The sequence below is a fragment of the Symsagittifera roscoffensis genome, chromosome 3 (assembly GCF_963678635.1).
Source record: "Symsagittifera roscoffensis chromosome 3, txSymRosc1.1, whole genome shotgun sequence".
Lineage (NCBI taxonomy): Eukaryota > Metazoa > Xenacoelomorpha > Acoela > Convolutidae > Symsagittifera > Symsagittifera roscoffensis.
In genome coordinates this window covers 81,177,762-81,203,567 of record NC_087064.1, presented here as the reverse complement: position 1 = coordinate 81,203,567, position 25,806 = coordinate 81,177,762, and the positions used below count along the sequence as shown (strand labels likewise).

At 33.0% G+C, this 25,806-nt stretch overlaps 2 protein-coding genes across 2 annotated transcripts in view; both read right to left on the bottom strand.

The window, feature by feature from the left end:
• LOC134842224 (uncharacterized) overlaps positions 1–21,738 on the bottom strand; it is a 62,576-nt gene extending 40,838 nt beyond the window's left edge. Inside the window, exon 1 of the mRNA XM_063858463.1 lies at positions 21,271–21,738. Coding sequence (XP_063714533.1) covers positions 21,271–21,538 — 268 coding nt within the window. The 5' untranslated portion in view covers positions 21,539–21,738. The remainder of the gene's footprint in view (positions 1–21,270) is intronic.
• LOC134842225 (neo-calmodulin-like) lies at positions 16,848–20,351 on the bottom strand. Its single transcript, XM_063858466.1, has 3 exons — positions 19,951–20,351; positions 19,304–19,517; positions 16,848–17,189 (listed from the first exon to the last, which is right to left on the bottom strand). The coding sequence occupies exons 1-3, from the start codon at positions 20,094–20,096 to the stop codon at positions 17,064–17,066; spliced, it is 486 nt and encodes a 161-aa protein (XP_063714536.1). The 5' UTR covers positions 20,097–20,351; the 3' UTR covers positions 16,848–17,063.
• Positions 21,739–25,806: the final 4,068 nt, after the last annotated feature.

Genomic DNA, 25,806 nt, shown 5'->3' with positions numbered 1-25,806 from the left:
AAAAGATTAAAATCAATACGACATCGACTTCAGTATAATGAAATATATTTAAAATTCAGTGAAGCTTAAGCGGTAGTTTTGAAGACAAGGTACATGTAAGAATTTGAAATTACCAACTGAAAAGAATCGTCCAAATTAAAACAGGGCGTCTGAGTCTAGTTCCAGATTATTTTGGTATTAACTTATATCCGTTTTTACAGCTCTGGTTAAGAATTTAATGGAAGCCGAGATTCAAACTCGAAGCCGCAACAATTGCTTCCTTCAAAACACAGGGAAGGAGCTAATTCTGACACCAATGGCTCAGAAATCTAATTGAGTAAGTTTACCATCACCTTTTTTTTTCTAAAACAATTTTGCAGATAATTTAATCCATCACTTCAACTTTGATAAAATTTTAATAATTGCTTTTTAAATTAAACTACTTCAAAATTTAAGACAACTAAATACAATAAAGAACAGGAAACGTGTGTATGAGCAATAAATTTCACATCAATGATTCGAAAACGTTCGGTATACTTTTAAAAGCATTTTCAAATGGAGATAATAAGCAGCGATTAAGTGTCAATTCTGTTGTCTAACAATAAGCGATAAGGACCCGACTTAAAAACTTTAATATAGCGAAGCTTAGTAGGATGCTACAAATCATTAAGGGCCATAAATTTGTCGTTTAAAACCAATTAAAAGTAATTGTCATTTAAAACTGAAGTGAACGGGGGTAAAATTGCATGTTAAAGGATTAAACAGAAGAAAAAGTTATAGACGGCCACATATAGATGTCATGGATCTTAGCTGGCTAAATAATTATGACAAAAATTAAATTTCAGCATAATACGGAGGGTTTGAAAATGGCGACTTCTAAACTTTTATTTTCAATCACTCAATAGACGCAGTAAGCAGGTCAATTTAATTTGTCTCAAAATATATCAAAAGTCAAAGTACAGTTTTGAATCTAAGGAATCGATTTTGAATGAAAACAAAAAAAGTACGGAAGAATTTTTAAAACTAATTGAAAAAATATCAACCCTTGTAAAATTTAATCAAAACGAGCTCTTATTAGCCTGACATACCAACAGATACAGGAAGTGTCTCATTTGATTGATTTAATTCTAACTTCAATTACTAAGCCTTATTGTCACGTCAATGCTGACAATCATGTAAATGGAAACATCTTCAGAGTAATACGAAAATATTAACAATGCCCAAAAAGCTGAAGTTGATCAATTCTGTAAAAAAAAGCACAAGGAAAATGCACAAAAAAAATGAAATTACTATTTTTTTGAAATGAAAACAAAAAATCTTTATATGGTAATAAACTGAAGCACAAAATCGAAATTATTCCATAAGATTAAATAAGAAGTATTACTTTGTTCCAACTTGAACCAAAAAAAACCCCTCAAAATGAGATCACCGAAACCAACAACAAGGCGAAAAAGAATTCGAAGCTTTAACATTTAATAACTTAATCAGCACTGAAAGAACATCAGAAGCCACCGCTACCCTCCCTGTAAAAAGACAACAAGGCTCATCCATCTTAACAAACGACGCTAAATGGCACACTGAGACGAAGCTGCATTACGCAAGCAAGCAACAAAACGGTAAAAGGAGCTTGAAAAATGCGAGAATTGCAGAATCACGTCAGGAAAACAAATACGCTTTGAAAAAAAAATAACAAGACCGCTCGTATCAGGGCAAAGCTCTGGGTGTTCAGACTGCCTTTTAAGGTATATGAGCTAGTGTGTGCTTTGAAAGATTGATGAAATTTTCAAAAAATGAAACAATAAAAACTTTTTTTTTTTGAAAATGATCTTTCATACGCTATGTAGAGTTTAAAGTAATATATTTCGCATATAGCGAAACATTAAATAGACTAAATAGCATGCCTCCATTCAATTTCGAACGATTTCTAAGACGGATTAACTCTACGCTAACGCGTTAATAGAACGAATATACCGCCCGTTAATTGTCCCAAATTGGCCACCTTTAAACCCGTATAAATTTACAAAAAACAATCACAGGTGAAATATCTTCTTAAATTTGAGCTCAGGACAACAAAAACTTTTAGATGATATAAGAAACCTCAGTCAAAAGTTGCTAGTTGAAAAGTCGAAATTTGTCTAAAAAAACACCTCGAACACAAATATTCCGTCACTTTCTTCGAACAATTAGCCAAGTACAAGATTCGAACCAATTCAAGTACATGTGTGAACTTGTACAATTTTTTATTCATTCTTTTTTGAGATGATGCCAAAATTGCTAGTTTAGTTTATACACTGAGGCGAAGCTGAGCTTCGCACCACTTGCGATCCATAATAAGGCGCCAAAAATCAGAAGATGATGTAACAAACTGAAATGTTGAATGAAATTTGTTGCTGAAATAATAAGCTGAAGAATCAAAAAAAGTCAAAAAAATCAAGATGTTACAGAAGTCAAATACCTGAAACAAAAAAAGAATTGAGCTTACCTCCAACCACCTATTTCTGATAATCAATAAATGAAAATGAAAAGAAACATTTCTGTCAAAAAATGAGATACGAAAATTCCTAAATGTACTCACAAACTGCTCATTAAATCTTTCAACCAAATAACCTGCATAACCAACAGGAACTATCAGGGGATCAAAATGCCCCATCCACTATTTGCTATAGTAAAATATCAAAACTAAAAAAATGGAAAACGAAATTTCAACAAAATGAATGCAAAAAATCTTGTAGAAAATTTGAAAAAATTCCGAGAGTCTATGAAAATAAATGCAATATCGAATTAATACGCAACGGTAAGAGAGCTGGATCTCTACAATTTAAAAAGAAAAACATTCGGAGGCAAAACAGAGCCGCACACGACTTGCTATAAAACACAAACATGATAAACAAAACACGTCAAAAAATCATGAAAAAACTGAGCCTAGCAAATTTTTGCGTGTCTTGATATAAATTCTCTTTAGTCAAACCAGGGGCTGAGCTTAAGCTGGAGGCACGAGTCTGATATTTTCCAGAAAATGTTTTACTAAAGCGGGATGAAATGCGTGAGCTTCAGAAACCCCAAAATTAGACACTACATAAAATCTTGTTTCTACCAAATTAAGTGATTAGTTGCTCAAGTAGAAGAGATATCTATCATCCGTTTCTACAATTGAACTCAATATTAAAATTTGGCAGGGCAGTAGGTTTTTCTCAAAACATAATCCTTCGATCAAATCCATGAACGCGAAGACAAATATGCCCGGAAGATTCCCTAACTTGTTTTTTTTATTGAACCTTTATCTGAGAAATGGCAGGGCTACATTTTCCGAGGCCCATGAATTATTATATAGGAAATTTGGTGCAGCTGCTTTTGATCAGAAGCTTTCGCCATCCCGTTAGTTCGATTGGACCCAATATCTCAGATTTGGCAGCGTAGTTTTCGATTAAAAAAAATCAGAAAAGGTTCTAATATCACAAATTGGACTTGTCCGAGAACCATAAGTTTTTATCTGGTCGTAATCACAAAATCAAGGGAGCCTCCCATAACCTGTTCTTTCGATTGAATTCAAAAATTGGCTTTGGCAGAGTAGTTTTTGAATTAAAAAAATATGCAAAAATTAGGGTCAATTATTCCCCCCACAGGCTTCAGAAGGCTGTAGAAATTGGGGCATGGTGAAAAGAGACTAGTGGTATATGCAGTCACACATGAAAGTAGGCGGTTATTTTATTGGTACTACTTTCTTGAAAATCGGGTAAGTAGTTATCGAGAAAAGCCAAGTGTTGAGATGTAAATAAAACTAAGGATAATAAAATTTAGCTAGCGTGTAACGCACCTCCGGTGCTTGAAACAGATTAGTGAACGTAAAAATTGCTTATAATTGAATTATATGAATTAAAAACGAAATCAATGCTACCGTAATAAAAGATTGGGGAATCCAAAAACGCTTTTGATTTCAAAAGTTGATAGGTAGAAACAATTTGAAATTGAAGGTTTTTCTGAAGTAAAATGGTCAATCTCAAAAACTAATAGGTTTCAGATCTTCGTATTTTTAAATCATAAATGAAATCCCAAAATGAGCGACAGCATACAACTGCCCTTTCCATATTAAAAAAATTGCAACAGTTTCATTTGCGAAATCATCTATTCCAAAAACGGGATTATTAAACAACACTTTTTTAGCAATGTAATTATAATTTTAAAAAAAAATTGAAGTTTCAGATCATAGCCAAGTGACCGTTGGAAAAATTGAAGAACGCAAGAAAACTGACTTGTTTTCTGAAAAAACTTCACCTTTTTAAATTTAAAACCCATTTGCCAAAAATCCAAAAATTTAAATTTAAATCCAAGTTCAAAAATTTTTGTGTCAATTACATTTTGCTGCTCAATACAATTTGCCTGCCTTTCAACACAAGAAACGACGTGAACTTAGAAAAATTAAAAGTCAAAACGAGGAAAACAAAATTGAACAAATTTTTACACTTTCTCCTGAAAAAAAAATCACCAAGACGTATATAAGAGTACTCGCTACGTTCCTTAATATTACAAAACGCCAATTTCGAAAGTTTAAAAGCCTGACAAAAAACATTAGGTCGGAAGGCCACATCTGCATCCGCTGGTAATAACCCTGGCATCACCCCATCAAAAGGTCAACAATTGCAATTTTTGAGAAGTATTTTCTTGAAATTCAACACTTTTGAAAACTTTCTAAAAAGATTAAAAAGATCAAACATAGGCGCTACGCGCAATACACCGAAGGCATAGAAACTGAAGCAAAAACCAAACAACTTGAACAACTAATAATTGAAGAATAACAGTTCTAGAACAAAAAATCGTACTAATACATGTATACACCAAAATTTTGCTATATCGAGAAAGAGCCTGAAATAACAGTTCTAGAACTAAAAATCGTACTAACACATGTATAGGTTAAATTTTTGATATATCAACGAAGATCATAAAATAACACTTCTAGAACTAAAAATCGTACTAACACATGTATACACCAAAATTTTACTATATTGACAAAGAGCCTGAAATAACAGTTCGTGAGCTAAAAATCGTACGAACACATGTATACACCAAAACTTTGCTATATTGGCAAAGATCATGAAATAACAGTTCGAGAGCTAAAAATCGTACTAACACATGTATACGTCAAATTTTTGCTATATTGACAAAGATCATGGAATAACAGTTCTAGAGCTAAAAATCGTACTAACACATGTATACACCAAAATTTTGCTATATTGACAAAGATCATGGAATAACAGTTCGAGAACTAAAAATGGTACTAACACATGTATACAATAAAATTTTGATATATTGGCAAAGATCATGAAATAACAGTTCGAGAGCTAAAAATCGTACTAACACATGTATACGTCAAATTTTTGCTATATTGACAAAGATCATGGAATAACAGTTCTAGAGCTAAAAATCGTACTAACACATGTATACACCAAAATTTTGCTATATTGGCAAAGATCATGAAATAACAGTTCGAGAGCTAAAAATCGTACTAACACATGTATACGTCAAATTTTTGCTATATTGACAAAGATCATGGAATAACAGTTCTAGAGCTAAAAATCGTACTAACACATGTATACACCAAAATTTTGCTATATTGACAAAGATCATGGAATAACAGTTCGAGAGCTAAAAATCGTAATAACACATGTATACACTAAAATTTTGATAAATGAAATAAATACACATACATAAATAATAAAAGCAAAACTAAATGAAAGAAAGAATAATTAAATAAATATAGAAATAAATATCAACAAATAAACAAAACACACCTGATAAATAAATAAGCAATAAAAAAATAAATCAATACATAAATAAATAAATAAATACATAAATGAATACATAAATAAATAAATATATAAATAAATAAAAGCAAAAGTGAAATGTACAAATAATTAAATAGACATGAAAAAATATATATGAACAAATAACCAAACAAACAGACCCATAATATGAATAAATGAAAATAAATACACATACATAAATAATAAAAGCAAAACTAAATGAAAGAAAGAATAATTAAATAAATATAGAAATAAATATCAACAAATAAACAAAACACACCTGATAAATAAATAAGCAATAAAAAAATAAATCAATACATAAATAAATAAATAAAAACATAAATAAATACATAAATAAATAAATAAATAAATAAATAAATAAAAGCAAAAGTGAAATGTACAAATAATTAAATAGACATGAAAAAATATATATGAACAAATAACCAAACAAACAGACCCATAATATAAATAAATGAAAATAAATAAATTAAATAAATACGCACGCAGAAATAATAAAAGCAAAACTAAATGAAAGAAAGAATAATTAATTAAATAAACAAAACACGTGATAAAAATAAACAAAAATAAATATGTACATACATAAGTTATAAATAAATATAAGCAAACTAAACATAATTAAATAAATAGAAGAACAGATAATTAAATAAATAAAGATGAACAAATAAAGAAACAAACATACGCAATCACGTGACATAGCGCGATATAGTCCAGCCCACATGATAATTGATAACTGTGGACGTTATTTGTCGACACTTGACAACAGACAACATTAAAAAAAAAAACCCGTTACACGATACCATAACACCTTGACTAAAGTCTTCGGTGTAAATATATGAGAAAAGCATTGAGCAGTTATCTTTGGAGTACAGAAAAACACCCTTAGAGTAAACTTAGAGCACCACGCCACAGTGTTAGGTAGTTCAAACTTAGTGAAGTTTTAGATCTATTTTTTTGAAAACTTTTGAAAAAGCATAAAAGCGGAATATCTCAGAAAATAAGATGACTCCAGCAAAAGACATTGGGGACATCTGCGACCTCTGAGAGTACCACTCCGCTATAGGTTGGGAGTTCCTAACTTTGAAACATTTTGAATACTCTTGAAAAACGTCAAATGGCGAAAACCCAAAGCAAGATTTGCACCGCCTGAGAGTACTCTGACAGCACTTAACAATAGCTTTGAAAATTTTCATAAAAATCATGAACGTCGTATCTCGTAAGCTAAAAAGATTTGGGTATTCGTATTCGGAGCCCCAACTCGCAAATCCTGGGGTAGCCCTCAGAGCATACCAGTATTGGGTTGCTAAAAGTAAACTCGGTGAAAAAACACTGGATTCAAGCGGAAGAACTCTGAAATTTTTTCAAGCATAGCAATATACGATATAGCTTGAAGTTGAAAAAATTCTTTCGTTAACATCCAAAATAATTTGTTGAAAAACATAAACATGAGGAGATAGTGAAGCCTGCATTGAAATATATAATGGATGGACTTCTCTACGCAATGCAAAATATGATATCGCTTAAGCGTGAAAAAATTCTTTCGTTAAATATGCAAATGACTTGATATCCAGTACTTGGGATGCGAAGGCAAATATGTTAACTCTAGACCAGGTGAGAAGAAACCAGGAAGTAGTTAAGGTTCAGTCAAAAAGCAAGCTGAAAATTTAAACGAAAAATTGTTTACCGGAAAAAAGTCTTGTGACCGATTACAAGACACTAGCTCTCTCAAGTACAAAGCAGGTAAAACATATATATTAAAAAACTTTAGCCGAAAAAAAAACTACATTTGTAGAACCGTGCAAAAATTGCCGCCAAACTGCTCTATAGACAAAACAGTTCAGGAAATTAATCAACTTTTTTGAAATTTTGAAACAAAAACATTAAGCCATCTACTTAAATTGATTTTAAATAAAATTGCTCAAATCTAAACGATGCCGAACAAAAATCAGAAACCATGCATTTGAAAAAACTGAAAATTTCAAGCACTAAAATGTCGAACAGAAAATTTGAAAAAACTTTAAATTATAACTGAAAAATTTGGCGCCTATTAAAACCAGGAAACCATGAATGAAATTTACCCTCATGAAAATGAAGAAAAAAAAGTAGTAGAAAAATAAATCTAAAAATACAAAAATTAAAAACCCAGCAAGTAAGCCGACGAAAATTGGGACGAAATCAACAAAGCCGGCAAAAAATCAACTTACATCTTAAAATGTTTTCAGCAGTAAAACAAGTATAACTTCAGTAGTTTTAAGCCAAATGTACTACAGCTGTTACACTTGCAACTTAGTTACACTTGGGTAGAAATGGAATTGCAGAAGGAGATGCCCAAACTTCAGTCATCCTGTGAAAAAAGTTATTTACGGGAAAAAAGTCTAGTAACCGAATGCAATACCCTAGCTTATCGCAAGGCTTATAAACATTTTAAACATCAGTTAGCTTAAGCTAATATTTCATGCAGTTTGAGAAAATTGATACGCGTTCTACAAATCTTGTTACAGGAAAACTTGCAAAGCAGTAGATTTAAAGTTTTTTTTACCGTTTTTCTCGTTTTGTCACAGTGCTTTGGTCATTTTTCATCAAAAAAAACTTCACAAGTGTTCCCAGTTAAATTAAATTGAAATACTAATCAATTTTTTTAGTTGTCCATAATTAATATTTTGATCTTTTTCCAAATTTTATCTTTCAATGCATTTTTTTCTGGTTGCTGCTTCATTTATTAGTCTTCACATATTGGCAGCTTTGTTACATTGTGATAGCAAGTCTTTCATAATGGGGCGCTAGAACTTTGTACCGGTTAACAACTTCGTCTAAATTTAATGCGCTGTCAAAAGGCGCGCTGAAATCCTCAATTTTTTTGAAATTTTTAATGTTAATATGTTGAGCAGCCTTTTTTTTATTCGAGAACATTTCTCGATCTTACAAACCGCGTTTTAATATAATCAGAAAAAAAATCTCAGTTTTTTTTGCCCATTTCATGGCTTTCGTTTTGATTTCTATCTGATCTTCTTGATTTCTGTCAGTTCAAAATCAAGCTTGATTTTCTGATTGATCAATTTTTTTATTGTTTTCTTTGCTCTAAAAATTTGTTAATTTGAGTCGACGCTGCAATTCGCAAACAATAAAAAAACATACTGAAAATCAACTTTAAAATGCAAGAGAAGAGGCTACAAAAAAGCATCGAGAAAAATTACCGCATACGGGATTTGAAACCCAGGCGGATTGAATTATTGCAGTACTCAGAAACTGAGCACTAATTTAAGAGAGTTCGGTTGAAAAGAACTCTGTTTTGAATAATGTATAAAAATCTTTTGCTGGTAAGATAAATTGCCCTATTCCAAGAGAGGTAGAACGGACCTCTATCACAATTCCCCCTTTTGTAAAGGGTGATTCGCTACTAGGAACAAAAATGGCATATGCTTAACTGATGAACTACTCATTATAGAGGCGGCAATTCGTTACTGAGTACCAAAGGGGGGAAGGAAATTTCACAGAGGCGAAGCGGAGCTTAGCATCGCTTGCGATACCACAAAACAGCATTGCAAGCTAGCAGACAGGAAAGCAAAGAAGAGCCACTTTTCGAAGAAACAACAACTAAAAAAAACTTCAAAAAATCGCCTTGAATGATGTTCTATTTGCGGAAAACTCGTCCAGAAACAGATTCGACGGCGTTTAAACAAAATTCAAAAACAATTTTTCAGCAAAAAACAATTGTTGTCATGAAAAATTTTGAATTATAAAATCTATTCTGAAACTTTTATTGTTTTCTGCGATCCATAGGAAAACACACAAGTTATGTCGCACTCGAACCACTCAAAATTAGATTAGGAAGCGCGGATGAAATACAAAGCGAAATCATTTGGGCTGAAATTTTTTAAGCATAAAAATTTAAAAAGAAATTTTACGAAGTCAAGGGTGGTAGAGTTGGATATTGCAGGAGTAAATGAAAACAAAAAAAAACTACTACAAAAAAACTGCATGCAACAAAAAATTCAATAACTTCAATAAAACAGTTCTGTCAAACTTAATCTTAAACTAATTTTGGCATTTAAGCCAACGAATAGTAACCCGAAAAAGAAGCAAAAAAAGTTAGCAGTTTTTCAAAGTTTGATTCCATTTTTCGGCCGTTGTGTATCCATAAATAAATACCCCGATTGAACAGAAACGGCGCTAGTAGAAACGAAGAAATAAGCCTTTAGACAATAATAACAAGCATGGTAAAATTGACCATTTCGTGAATAAAGGTAAAAAAGTCAGTCAAGCCAGAAAAACTACAAGGGTAAGGATAATATATTCAAATTGAATTATAAAAAATATGCCGTCAAAAATATTTCAGGTTTTATACATCGCTATTCCCCATAGCGGGAAAAAAAGCCTCTGCAAAAGCTCGCACATTAGAACTCTAATAAAATATTCAAAATAACTGAAAAAGATCTATAATTTTTGTAAAAATGCATGATTTTGCCGATTACATTATACCCGGATGCAAAAATCGAATGTGAAAATAAATGCCAATCAGTACAATTGATAAAACAAACCCCAACCAATTCTGAATAAGATAAGCGTTCCAAAAAGAAAACGAAATAAGAAGAAAAGCACACTAGGGAAGGCAAGAAGACTCTAATTAATGCTGCAATTTGAACAAATTTCTACGGCATATGGTATTTTTCCAGCCTTGTTGAAGCATAAAAAATTACTCTTCAGTCACGGCTTTTATTTTCAAGTACCATTATTTTGGTTCCAACTCTAAAACGAGGGAAAGAAAGACTGTTCCGTCGCAATTTCGAGATGAAGGAGACGCACTTTACTTACAGCAGAGATTTATTCAACATGCCTGACATTATAAAAATTACTTTAAAGCATTTAAATAAGATGCAACCATTACAGCTAAATATATTAAATATCATTGAAAAAAAAACGTATTTTTGGGGCGAAAGACATTTCTGTATTATTTTCGGATCTACTTAAGAATTGCCACCCTATTAATAAAAGCTGAAAATAGCACTAATTAATAGAGAGCTTTTTCCTTAAAACTCGAATTTTACAGCAATCTGATTGGTCGAAAATGCGTTATTTTAACCTACCTAACCATTACCCCCCTTTTTGAGAAAGGGGGGGGGGCAATGGTTAAGTAGATCCTTATTTGCGAAATTCACGAGGAGGAATACCGCTTTTTTTGAAGAGCACCGTTTATACGATGATGGAAATAAAATGATTAGAATGGGAAATATTTGAAAACGTTTACGTAAAACAACCATTCACAGACCTGGGCTGATGAACCAAACTGTGTTGTTCCACGTGTCATTATGGATAAACAACCATTGATGATTCGTTAGAACAAGCCAAAGCGGATAAAAGTGGACAACCGTGTCAGAAAAATTAAGTAAATTTCTAAAGCCCTATCTGAAATATTTTGGATCAAGCGAATGAACGGTCGAGCTCCTCCACAAAATTCAAGGAGAAATAATGATGCAATATCAAAAAATATTTCAAGTATCAAAAAAGACTAAAATCTCACAGGGATCTACTTAGCAATTACCCCCCCCCCCCCTCTTTGAAGAAGGGGGGGCAATTGTTAAGTAGATTAATATAACGCATTTTCGACCAATCAGATTGCAGCAAAATTAGAAGTCTCAATACAAAGCTCTAGCGCTAATTTACTGCTTTTATTAAAAGGGGTGGCAATTCTCAAGTAGGTACCAACGGGAGGGCAATTGTTAATAGATCCTCTTACAGATCAGTTGTTTTTTCATACTACATAATTTTCATGGAATTTATCGAACAGCTTATTCAGGATCTCCTGAGATAAATACAGATGCGTTCAGAAAATTTCGAAATGAAAGATAATAAATAAATAACCGCGGCAAGCGTAGCTTAATTATATTTTATTTAAAAAAATATTTGTTAATTAACTCACTTAAAAATATATCCCAGAAGAATACACATATCTGAAACAACAAAGGAGGAATATATAAAGTGGGAAGAAATCAAACTTGAACAATTAAGTTCGTCACTGATTTTTCACAACTCAATTGTATCGATAGTTGATGTACATAAAAAGGTTTACAACCTATGTTGAATACACAGGCCCTGGCTATGCACCTTGAACAACTTCCTAATAGTTTCAACTTTCAGTTCGACATTATTCAGACAGTGGGAGAAGATGTTTCTGGAGATTAAATTTTTGATTTGCTTTCCTAGAGTCGACCCCGAACATTTTTAGAGACCAGCCTATTATTTTTCGACTTAATTGTCGCAAATTGCGAGGCAACAAAAAACATCTCAAAGTGCGAACTTGATAGACCATTATATTTAATCGAAACAAGTACTAAATAGCCGTGGCTTAACAGGAAATTTTGGCATTCTTAACAATTCGGAATTTGGGGTAGCGTGTCGTTAAAATAAATTCCGCATAGAAACGGTAAGACTGTTCATGTCAGTCATCCAATTCTACTTGAATTAATTTTTATTGATAGCATTAAAAAACAGATTGCATGAGGCGTGAGTTTCCGCCATTCACAAGTCCCGGAATGCTGACGATCTTTACGAATGCAGACCTTTACGAATTAGTTTGTCAATCAATTTTAGTTCAAAAACATATGAAGCTTCTCAAGGCTAGAACGGTTAATTTGATCAATCCTAATACAGTGCTGATTTAAAGTAACCGGACAAAATAAACAAAACTCGAATTTTCAAACGCATTTTTCTGAATTTGGGTTAAAATTAGACGAAAAATGAAGAGAACAAAAGTTGCTTATGGTTTCATCAGAATTAATATTGTGCAATTTTTTTCTCCAAAATTCTCAACCAAAATTTTACCCCAAAAACGGGTCATTTTGGCTTTTTCAATTAATCAAAAATTACGCTGAAACTACTTTGTTAATTGATAAAAAATATATATCACAAGAAGCCTCTTACACAGCCCAACAAAGTTCTAGAAGAGTTAAATCTCCAAAAACCTGTATAAGAGAAAATATTTTTGCGTGATAGTCAAGAAATGTGATTTTACTATATAAAACCTAAAATCTTAACTTAAAAACAAACTTAAAACAATTTACTCAAATTTTTGGAGATTCAACTTTTCTGGAACTTTGTTGGGCTGTGTAAGAGGCTTCTTGTGATATATATTTCTCATCAATTAAAAAACTAGTTTCAGTGTAATTTTTGATTAATTGTAAAAAGCCAAAATGACCCATTTTTGGGGTAACATTTGGGTTGAGAATTTTGGAGAAAAAACTACACCATATTAATTCTGGTGAAAATCTAAGCAATTTTTGTTCCCGTCATTTTTTGTCTAATTTTAACCCAATTTGAGAAAAACGCGTTTGAGATTTCAAATTTTATTCGTTTTGTCCGGTTAATTTAAATCAGCACTGTAATATTTTGATTGAAACTGTGCATTTCGTTAGAAATTCGGATAGTTTAAAAAAAAGGCATAGCTCTTTTTGTTTATTCCGAAAAGCTTTTGATATTATTGATTAATTGCAAACAACTTGTTTAATTGGGAATTGAAGAATTATCCTGAAACTTGATGAGCCGTGGACATTGGCGTGTGCTAGATAAAATATCCAACTTTAAGCTCATCGGACTCAAAATCGACACAAATTACAAATACAACAAAAAGACATCGAGTTCAGGTTCTGTGGCACTTGTAGTGATAATATTGGTTAGACAAGTAGCTTTAATTATCTTTGCTTTCTAAAAGACAAGGAACTGAACGTTTGAGATCACGTCAACAAAGTTTGTAAAGTTTAATGGAAAAATGTACCTCACACGATGGGTTTTCGAAAAACTCTTTCTGATAGTTTGAATCATCTTACGTAATGCTAGTGATCTCATATGGTCTTTTTTTAGTATGATCGCGCATCAAAGAGTTATTCGAATCATTCTCTTCTCGCACAGTTTTACGAACCATTAGTACAAAAACTGTCGATACAGCTATTTGCCAATGCTTATTCTGTTATTTTGAATAAATGCTACAAAGTTGCACAAAATGTCAGAGAAGAAGCATGACTTCTTTTTGCAAATTTCAAATACGATTTTTTTCAGAGAATCGGAATTTCATTGAGATATTTTTGAAGTAAAAGTAATTTGTTGACACAGCGAAAGATTGATAAATTGTAACTTATGCCTGCGACAGAAAAAAATTAATGCAAAAAAAATGGATAGCCGTTTGCTGTGCAAGTAGCTCAGCATTTTTTGACAACATTCATTAAAAAAATTCTTTAAATTAGTCTCGTTTTTTTTTGTGGGTGATGTGATGAGAGCAATGCAAACGCGTAGAAAGTTTGCAAATTAGACATAACTGACATTTTTCATTTTTTGCCTTTGAAGCGACACAAAATGAGATAATTATGCAGATGGAAAAAAAAAGCCGAAACCATTTAGGTCGATAAAACTTTTAAGCGAAAACAGGCAAACCAAGGAAATTATACAAAGGATTATTCAAGTTAGAAATTACAGGAGAAAATGGCTGACAGCACAAAAAAAATTCCCGATGTGGCAGCCGACATACCATAAGCAGACCCAAGAAAGTCCGAAAATTCAATTTTTCCTGAAAACAATTCTAATTTCATACAAACTGAAACAAAACAAGGTCCGACCGGCACTCCAACCCCAGACCTTAGGGTACAAAGGCATCCGCGTTACCTCTAGGCCACGTGGAAAAAGGTCTCGAAGTTGCAAAAAGGCCTCGAAAAGGTTCACTAACAAAGCAACTTCACAATTTTGTGCAGATGTATAGAAAAAGTTGTATACGGGGGAAATAGTCTAGTTCCCGATTACAAGACACTTGCTCTCGAAATTGTTATAACAAAAAATAAACATATAACATAGCCAACTGACAGTTGGAAAAGAGAAATGAACGCAAGGAAACAGAAAAATACCGACTTGTTTTTTCAAAAATCTTCAACTTTTGAAATTCGACTTAAAAATTAGATGGCCTTAAGCTCTTTGAATTGGTAGAAATTTTTGATGGACACTATTTTGTTAAAATCAACCCAATTTGAGAAAATTGGATCAATAGGTTTGACTTTTATTTCGCTGGGAAATCTGATAATTATTTTCCATTTTCAAAATTAGAAGTCAATCATGTTTTTCGTGACCTTCACAATTTTGCTGTTCGATAGTGGAGTTTGCCTTCCTTTTAACAATAGAAATGCACTGATCTCAAAAAGAAATCACCAGTCAAACCGCGAAAAATCAAAATTGAGCGTGAACAAATTTTAAGACTTTTTACCGAGGTCGATCCTCGCACCACTTGCGATGCTGAAAATTGGAAACAAAAAGAAAAAAATTGAAATTTCTGTTTCGCAGAACTTTTAATCATGAAAAATAATTAAATGAAAAATATACAAGCAATTTCTTTAATCCATTTCCAACTAACTTGGCTGCACTGCATTAAATTTCCGATAAGACAAGATGAAGTTTTGTAAAACGCACAAAGAAGAAAAAAGAAAAAAAAAGTAGACACAACTCAAATCTTTATTAGAGAAAAAAATTACACAGAGGAGACTGAACTGAAAGAATAACAAAAAAAATTTAAATTGCAAATAAAAAACTTCCCAAAAAACCCTTAAGTCAAATTTTATATTGGTTCAAAAAAGTGTCCAGAAAAAGCTCAATAAAAAGATTCAAAAAAACTTAAGTCAGCCAAAATCTTAGAAATAAAACAAGTAATTTGGGGAAAAAGCGCAAACCAAGATACATTTAAAATCGAAAAACTCTTCCAGAAATTTTGAACGAATTGACTTTAAGAACTTCTCGATTTAAGAGCACTTTATACTTACTTTATCTCAGATACACCAAATGCAATTGCTGCCGACCCAAGCAAATTAAGAAGAGAGCGATAAAAACAAAATACATCTGATGTTGAGGGAAAAATTGATATCCAGAAATTATACAAAAAACTACGCGAAAAACTCACAAACACAAATACATGCACCAGAAATAATCAGATAAACACAGCCGGTTACACAACCCAAACTAAAAAAGTGTCGATTTTATTGTTCAACAACCTAAGACATAGCCAACAGACAGTTGGAAAAGAGTCAATGAACGCAATTTAAAACAAAAATGACTTCATTTAAAAAAATCTCAACTTTCGAATTTTATAGAAAAAATTAATGCCCCTGAAGCTTTTAAGCTTCTAATACAATTAATGATTGGCAATAATTCGATATAATTGACCCAATTTATAAAAACTGGATAAATAGGTTCATTTTTTATTTCACTGGGAAATCTGAAAATTAAATTACTCTTTGGAAACTAGACGTCGATCACGTCTTTTGTGATCTTTACACTTTTGCTGTTCGATAGTGGAGTTTACCTTCCTTTTAACAAAGGAAAAGAACTGAACTTAAAAAGAAATCGAAAGACAAACCGCGAAAAAGTGAATTTGAGCCTGAACAAATTTTAAGACTTTTCCTGAAAAAAAAAACGAAAAATCACCGCGACCTATATAGGGGTCTGAACTAGGTTCATTGACTCCAAAAACAATTGAAAAAAATCTGTGAGGTTGATTCATTTTTTTAAATTTCTAATTTTTGGTACGGGTTCAAACACTATCATTTAACATCAACCAATTAAAAAAGCACATCGGGAAAAATTAGCTGACAGAATTAAGGTCGAACGTCCTCCAGAAACCTAAAATCAAACGAACATTTTTGGAACCAAACGTTTACTTTACAAGAACTTAATTCGCGACCAATACACCGACCATGCTAATACCCTATCAGTGGATATTGAAAAGTTAGTATTAATGACTATTTGTCCGTTCTGTGAACAAAGTTCTTCACGGAAAAAAGTCCAGTACCCGGTTGCAATATCCCTGCTTATCGCAAGGGTAATTAACTTTAAAATTTCGGTTTCAGGTTTCGGCTCTAAGATTTGAGTTGTATATTGCGAGTTGTCCTTGAATGTGAGTTGTCGTTCAAAGCTAGCTGTCTTTTGTTGCGAGTTGTATATTGCGAGATTTCTTTTTTTGCGAGTTTTCGCATTACGATCTCTGATATATGAAGGAGATTTCGATTCATCTTTGTCCCATGAAGACCGTGAGTAGAATGGCTTCATTTACAAAGCCAACTCTTTTAAATTTAGTTCGAGTTTTCTTCATCATAGTCAGCACATCGAGTACCATATCCATTTCACATATTGGTTACATACAAAAGAAGACAACACCTAGTGCCACATTAAAATTTGTCTTTAATTCATATAACTTTCTCCATCCGAACATAAATTAGCGTTATTGTGCTCATCGCGTTATTGTGCTCATCCACTGCGAATTAGTAGAAGGAACTCTTCGTATGAGAGGAGTCCGTCCCCGTCCTTGTCTCCCACTTTGATCATCTCCGCCGCCTCCTCGTCCGTCATCTTCTCACCTAACATCGCCATCACCTTGAAACATACCAGGGAATTTTTCAAGGATTATACATTTACTCGCGGAACAACTCATTAAAAAACGCATCTTCTGTGACTTATTTGAATGGCTTCAAGTTTTTACGTGAAATTCAATTTTTGCCAGACAAACCCCGAGCCATTCAATCGAGCTGAAAAAAGTCATTTCACTCGAAGTAGACATTAATATTACGAAAGTTGTCTCCCTTTTTCAAAATGTGCAAACACGAAAAGATGCAACATTGCGTTAAATTCAATGATAACTAGCGTTTAACGCACCTCCGGTGCTTCGAAATTTTTCGACAACTCAAAAAAAATCGCATATATTGGAAACAACATCTGCAAACTTTTAGTATACTCTGACTTCACCCAATTACAGGGTTGGTAATTTCGAACTTTTTAATTTTTTTAAATTCCCATTTTAAAAGCGTCATCTCGCAAACTTAATGGGCCTCTGGAGAAATTTGGAGGCCAGATTTGCAACCACTGAGAGTCCCTGAGAGCACCCTACTATAGGGTTAGGAATTCAACATTTTTTGAATTTTTTTAAACCCAAGTTTCCCAAAAAAAAAATTGAAAAAAAAACTATTTATCTCGAAAACTGAAAGGATTTGAGCATTCATATTAAGAGGCAAGATTTGAGACGCCAGGGTGTACGCTGAAAATAAGATTGTATCTTCATCGAGTTGGTAATTTCAATAATTTTGAATTTCTTTGTAGATAAGTTCTTTCAGAAATTTTGAAAAAATAAAAAAAAACGTCACATTTAGGAAACTAAAAGCATTTGAGCAGTCGCGTTTAGAAGTCGCATGTGGCAGGATTTGCAACTCTTTAGAGTACCCTGACAACACCGAACTATAGCGTTGGGAATTTCAAATTTTGAAAAACAATTAATTTAAACTTTTTGAAAATCACAAAAAAAAATCACATCTCGAAAACTACAAAGAATTGAGCAGTCATATTTGGAGGCAAGATTCGCAATCCTTGAGAGTACTCTGAAAGGACCTAACTACAGGGTTGGGAATTTCAGATTTAAAAAAAAAGACAATAATAATTTAAGTTTTCTGAAAATTTTTGAAAAAATCACAAAAAACGTCATATCTCGAAAACTACAAAGAATTGAGCAGTCATACTTGGAGGCAAGATTCGCAATCTTTGAGTGTACTCCGACAGGACTTAACTACAGGGTTGGGAATTTCAGATTTTCAAAAAATAAAAACAAATGTAAGTTTTCTGAAAAATTTTGAAAAAATCACAAAAAACGTCATATCTCGAAAACTACAAAGAATTGAGCAGTCATATTCTGACAGGATCCAATTACAGGGTTGGGAATTTCAGATTCTGCGGGAAAAAATTAATATAAGTTTTCTGGATATTTTTTGAAAAAATCACAAAAAAGTCATATCTCGAAAACTACAAGGATTTGAGCAGTCATATTTGGAGGCAAGATTCGCAATCCTTGATAATACTCTGACAGTACCCAACTACAGGGTTGGGAATTTCAGAGTTTTAAAAAAAATCATAATTTAAGTTTTCTGAAAATTTTGAAAAAATCACAAAAAACGTCATATCTCTAAAACTACAAGGATTTGAGCAGTCATATTTGGAGGCAAGACTTGCAATCCTTGATAGTACTCTGACAGTACCCAGCTACAGGGTTGGGAACTTCAGAGTTTTTTAAACTATTTTGTTATTTGAAATTTCTGAAAATTTTTGAAAAAATCTCAAAAATTGTCTTATCTCGTTAACTAAAATGATTCGGGCATTGAAAATTGGAGGCCAAATTTGCAACCCCTAATTCGATATTGGGTTGCTTAATTTAAACTCGGTAAAATAACCACTAAAATCAAATTGGAAAGTCGAAAGAAAATTCTTAACCATTGCAATATACGATATAGCTTAAACATGCTAAAATAATTCGTTGAAAAAGCTTAAACATGGCGAGATAGTGAAGCCCGCATTTAAATATATAATAGATTATAGGTTCTAAAAAAATTCGCAAAATAAAAAAACTCTATGACCTGTCATTAGCTGCGGTTGAAACAGTCGTAGCTCGGTGGCGAAACAAAATAAAGGCGGAAACTTAAAAAAAATGGAATAGAGATTAATCTGACCTGTCTGAGTTCATCTGGTGATATGAAATTATCGCAGTCCTTGTCCAGCACTTTGAATGCTTCCAGAATCTTCTCCTCATTTTCCTCTACTTCAGTGATCTTCCTCGCCATCATTCCCAGGAACTCAGCGAAGTCAATCTCCCCGTTGCCATCCTCGTCCGCCTCAGCCACGATCTCTTCCAATTCTTCTTCCGACGGGTTCTGCCCGAGATTCCTGAAGACAACAGCACTCTATAACTGAAGTCGTCTTTAAACATTAAGACAAGTCGTTCCAAAGCTTATATTACACGTCGGTGTAAAAATGAACACAATCTTTTTGAGTTAACTAATTTATTCAAAAACCAACTACTATACATGTATTCATACAAGTTTACAGATCACTGGATCAAAATTGGGAGTAGATTATATTATAGCAAAATGATCTTGACCTATTATAATGTCAACGTATACATAATTGTAATGGACAACCATGCAGGATGTGCATAAAGAGTTGACTTTCGAAGTCCTTCTAAGATATATTTTAGTAAAAAGCTAAATGTGACATCTCCAATATGCAAATAGCTTTTTAGGGGTTGGTGATTATCTTCGTGTCACCCTCAAAACCTAATTGAGCGGATGAAAACTGAAAATAACTGCTTTAGCTTTACCTCAGAAGTGAACCCAACTCGTCCAAGTCGATGGTGCCGCCTCCGTCCTGATCGAACTCCATGAACGCCTCCTTGAACTCGGCGATGTTGTCGTCCGTGAACTTGCTGCGCCACGGGAAGTGGTCGATATTGTACGCGTCACTCATCTCGATTAGTGTCAAGTGCGAATAATCGAATTATAGTAATGAGGTAATATCGAACAAAGTAAAGTTTGAACAATTGAATTATTTTTGGAAGCGGTACTCAAAACTGTTTAAAAAAGTGCCAACTTAAATCTTATCTGCAGAAACATAAATCCAATTTAATTTGAAAAGAGATGACTTTGACTTTAAGCAAGGAGCGAATGAATTTGTTCCAATTATTTGACGATTATATTGCTGAACTGTAATACTTGGCATTTAAATTGGTAATTTGGCATATCATCATCAGCCAGAAAACATATGGCAAGATATCAAATTACAAATTAAACCTCTGGAAAAATCTTTGAACTAAATCCTCAAAAACAACGCACTGATTAACCAAGCAAACAAATATCAAAGAAAAAAAACTGATTTAAATTATCAAAAAAAAAACAAGAAACTATGTCCAAACAAATTCAATGCAACATTATGCAATTTTAACTCAAAAAATTATGAAAAAAATTTCAACTTCTACTCGATAATCTAAGCATTCATTGGAAGATGCATCATTAATACGGCTGCCCTGGCAACCAATCCTCCAAAACTCAACTTAACACCATACACTTTGGATTCAGGTCTGTCTTTTCTTCAAAGAAAGCTTCATCTGAAAGAAATCTCTCAGAGCGTCAAGTTTGGTATCATATAAACCCTTTTGGTCGTGACTAGGATTTTGAAAAAATATATATCAAAAAGTTCCTTGAGAAAAATTGGGACGATATTTTACTGAATTAGACGGAATTCGATGATCAGCTGTTGTAATTCAATTGTAACATTGCTTTAACTATAGTTACCGATATTTCTTGCAGTTTGTCCTAATTCACTGGCCATGTCTCGAAAAAAATAAGAGGACATTTTAGCCCAAAATTGCAATTATTTTTATTTAACTAATATTAGGTTTTAGACTTATCACTTAGTTCGGATCATTTTGTGCTACTTGCACAGCAGCCGACTGTCCTCGTTTGATTTACATTAAAGCTTTCCATGATTTAGCCATACGTGGAACAATAAAAAATAATAGCGAGTAATAACTTAATGGTCTTAAAAACGGGAATCAGTTTTATTGTAAATAAACCGAGAGTACTCGAAGTTTCATAATAAATCTTATCTGCTTACGTCTCAAATAATTTTCAATCATTCGTACCTGATTTCGATAGTTGCGACACGCTACTTGGTGAGAATTTAGCCGGCAGCAATGAGTCTCCGATAATAAACGCAATCCTACCAGGACCATCCGTCTCCGTAACTGAATCAGCGCCAGTGTTCTTTCCTGCAGCTGCACTCGAGAATGACGCAGCGCTACTTTCGGAATCATTTGTGAGTCTTCTGGACAAAACTTGTTCGGATGGTCTTTTTTCAGGTTTTCCGCGCATGATGCGGAGTTCCATCTGTCTTCCACTATCTGTGCTCATAACTCTTCTCTACTTATTCTAATGATATGAACCGTTTTCGGAATCATTAATGATAATTGATGCTTTTGGGTGACTGAACAAGCTGACAAGTGAAAGAAATAAATCGATCACTCAATCGAGTTGTTAATATGAGTTTATACACTGCCAGGTCAGCTCATTTTTTTCAAACAGTCCATTTTAACTGAAGTAACAGACAGGGTTTAAAAACTGTTAAGGGACAAACTCAATTGTTTTTAGAAGTTAGTGAATGCAATAACCAGGAGTTAGGAATTAGTAATGGATACAGGCAAACTTTTATTTTTTCAAGGAAATCTATCCATGAGTTGCAAATAAAAATCTAACGCAAAACGATGGTTTCTTAGCTGTAATCAGTTTATTTCAATTTCGGTATAATGAATTGTGCCCAAATAAAAAAGGAAGCGCTTTGCAAAAACTGCTCAAAACATTCAAAGAAGTGAAATTGCACTTTGCAAGAAGCTTAATTGGATATAAGTTTTAGCGTAACACATACAATTTGTACACGTTTAGTCAGTTACGTTGCAGTAAGTAGACAAACGCATACGCAGACAGGTCAGTAAGCAGAAAATTTCTCAAATCAAGGCAACTTTTACAAAAAAAAACATCGTATTAATTCCCGGACATTTCTAAACAACTTTGGTTCCCATCTCAGATACCAACTGAATTTGAACAATAATGGTTGGTAAAAAATGAATTTCAGCTAATCAGATTTGAATATTGTCAATTTTGTCTGCTTCTTGATCTGTCTGCTTCCGCATTTGTGTACTTCCTGGCCGCACACCTTTTTATGTTTCCAATAGTTTCGAAGAGTTCGGGAAATCATTTTGGTCGAACTAAGAGCAACAAAAAGACTACACATTTTTGTCCACCCCAGTTTTCAAAACCATGCCTAAAGTTTGGAAAACCCACATTGGCCAGTCACCTTTTATTATCGACTGAAAAAAAAATTGTTCTACGTTAACAATCAAAATTGTCGTTGTTCCGAACACGTCACGTAAGCGACGGGAAGGAGCTATGAAGTGGCAAAACTAATGTATATTTGTAAATGAACTTTCAATTCAATTCTCCTGCTATGTACACATTAGTTTAACTAATATATAGTCTCATTAAACTAACTCCGTCATTTACTAAAAAAAAACAATTAGAAAATTATTTATTTTTTGAATTTCTTTACTTGTCATTGAGGCCGGAACATTTGGAGTTACAACAGCCAAACTTCGTATATTACCTTAGAAAAAACTAATATATCGGTGATTTCTTTATAATACGCACGGGAGGAAAATGTAATGACTATTTCTAACAATGATTATCATCTATAAAATTTGGTAACAAATTCGTCGGTAATGTATAAAAAGTTACGAAATCACATTGACTCAAGTTTAGGTATGGCGTGATTACGGTTTTACCTCCGTAAATTAGTATGAAAGCTTTTGCAGTGAGAAAACTTAAATAACACAGAGACAAAGCGGAGTAGTAAAAAATTAGGAAAAATCGAAAATGTTGGAATTTATTTCAGTGAATAAGCTAGTTTGGCAAAAAACACGCCAAATCCGAAGTATGTGAATTGGAATAAAAAAATAACCAACGGTAACAAAGCCGAAAGTATCTGAGCAGAAACCCTTTAAACCCAAAAAACTTCATTAAGACAAACTAATAAAAGTTTTTACACAACACGCACACAAAATACTTTTTCGCTCATCAAACGCCGCAACAAGCATTGTCACATCATTTTTTAATTACTCCCAATTAATAACCAGATACCCTGATTGCGATTAGAAAATGGTGCACCATTCATAAATTGAATTCACAATTTGATTTAGACATTTTTTGATCGATTAAAGAACTTGCAACTTCTAGCCATAAAAAAACTGATATGGCCTTATCAATTGGCATTGCAATTTTAAAACCGCAAATCAATGGTTTGTTCAAGCGAGGCCAATGACTAAACTGCACGTGCCATCCTACAAAGCCCCTACCAAATCCATGTCGGAAAAAAATTGCAAGAAGTAAAAAAAAATAGGTTGACATTTGAAAAAATCCTTCGTTATTTTTTAAAAGTGGCTACGTGGGGTTAACTATTTACGCTGTGACCACGACTCCTAGTTGATCTAAAACCATTCAGCAAATCAACAAAATAACTGCAAGCGTTAGAACTGACGCCGGGGCCCAATTATAAACATCGAAGAATTCCCGGAACCACGAGGAATGAATTTACAATGAACAACTCCGTCATATCATTGAATGGAATTTTTGCATTTGCAGCGTTATCAGCTCCTGATCTCCTTGAGCAGTCTGATATTTGGCAATGCAGCATTTCTGTAGCACTGTTTGTTCTTAAACTACATTTACATAACTCACAAGCTTGAGTCATTTTGATACGCTATGTAAGTGTTTATGCCTTCGAAAAAACGTTCACATAACTTAGAAAACTTTCAGCTGCTAGTATTATCTGGGCTCCGCATTTGTTACGGAATTCGAAGCCGATCGCCTAAGTGTCTTTAAAAAAGAACAAGGATAGCCGGTTGCTCGGTTGCTGTGCAAATAGCACAGAATCTTCCGATCACATTCTTAATTTTTTTTTCAAATTAGTGTCCTTTCTTGTGCATCGTGTGATGATAAAATTATACAAACGCGTGAAAATTTAGTGAATAAGGCATGAAAGACTACAATCGTCCTCAAAAAATGAACAAAAAAATTTGTTTTCAATTTTTTGCACTAAAATGTTGAATATCTTTTTAAAGATTTTTTACCAGCGCTAAACGAAGCTTCCAAAGCTAGTTTTCGTTTTGTAAAATCAAGTTCTTTTAAGCCTAAATTGCTAATTTCATATATAACGAACATTACTCGATCGCTTTACTCACTCGAAAATAAACGAAAAATCAAAAATTGTATACCCTTTTTCTCGACACTGACATAATTTTTTTAGTGTTCGGAACAAAAACGTATTAGTTCCAGTTCTGTCATTTCTTCTAAGCAGTATTACATAACTCACATGAAATTGTATTTATATTAAGACAAATTTAGCCTCAATGTTACAAAACTAATTCACGTGTTTTATTATCGAACTCGATTAACTTACTAGAACACGCAAAAAATCGAAACTGTTATTAGCTAAAACAAACTTGTGTAACGTGAAAAAAATCCGAGAAGTTGAGCAACTTGCTTGTCACAAACGTTAAACCACAAGGACAACTGGAAAAATCCTACTGAGCAGAGTCTCAGACGAAGAACAACTTTCTTAAAAGCTTTAAGACAAATGAACCGAAAGTCAACAATCGATTTTGGCCAAAAAACAAAATTTAACAAAGAGTCGACGCTGCACTTCAAAAACACAAGCGACGAAACTACTAACAGAGATTTAAGAAACAGACAAAAATCTACAATCCAGAAAACGAACCTTAAAATATAAAAACTTCACCTCTACTGGATTCGAACCACAGATGTTCAGATAAGGAGTCTTATGTCCAAACCACTCAGACATATTCGCTTGAGACTTTCAAACAAAAGCAACCAATAAATCAATTAGACAGATAGACACATGTGTTTAAGTTATTATTCTATGCATGATGCATAAGTGCCCTCAAAAATGAGCAACAATTTATGCGAATCTGGTTCAAAAAATGACACATCGCTTGCAGCTTGCTTGTGTAACAGAATCGATGCTTGCTGATCAAATGGCACAGAAATTTCCGACCACAATTATAAAAAAAAACGTTTCTTTTCTTTCAAATTGTGTCATTTTTGTTGGTAGTGTGATGAAAAGATCTGAACAAAAGTTTAAGACTTAGCCATATTTAATAATTAAAAATAAAATTAAGCATATTGACAAAAAGTTTCACCGATAATGGAAAAAAATCAAAATAATTCATAATTTTTTTCAAACATTGCAGAAAATTTTGTTGGTTTAAAAAAAATAATTCCCAAGACAGTCTCGGAGTCGGAAAAAAATCGGAAATGTTGAAAAAACTAGATCTATCAAAATAAATAAGGCTAGTTTTGAAAGAAAAACATGCCAAGACAACAGAAGGTGACATTTATATCAGTAGAAAAACTACTACGCGGTAATACAGCAGAAAAGAAACCTTAGAAGCCGAAAAAAAATCAAAAAGACTTAAGACATAAAAAGTTATTAAGCCCCACTCAGCCTCAAAACACAAACACTAAAAACTACATTTGCTCGTCAAAGAAACAAAATGAGGTCACCAAGCCGATGAAAAGCTGAAACCTATAAGGCTGAAGCAAAACTTTTA

Coding starts and splice junctions, on each gene's coding strand:
- LOC134842225 (XM_063858466.1), bottom strand. CDS start 20,096: ATGAGTGACGCGTACAATATCGACCACTTCCCGTGGCGCAGCAAGTTC. Junction 19,518..19,950: donor GAGTTGGGTTCACTTCTGAG/GTAAAGCTAAAG, acceptor TGTTGTCTTCAG/GAATCTCGGGCAGAACCCGT. Junction 17,190..19,303: donor CACCAGATGAACTCAGACAG/GTCAGATTAATC, acceptor GTATGTTTCAAG/GTGATGGCGATGTTAGGTGA.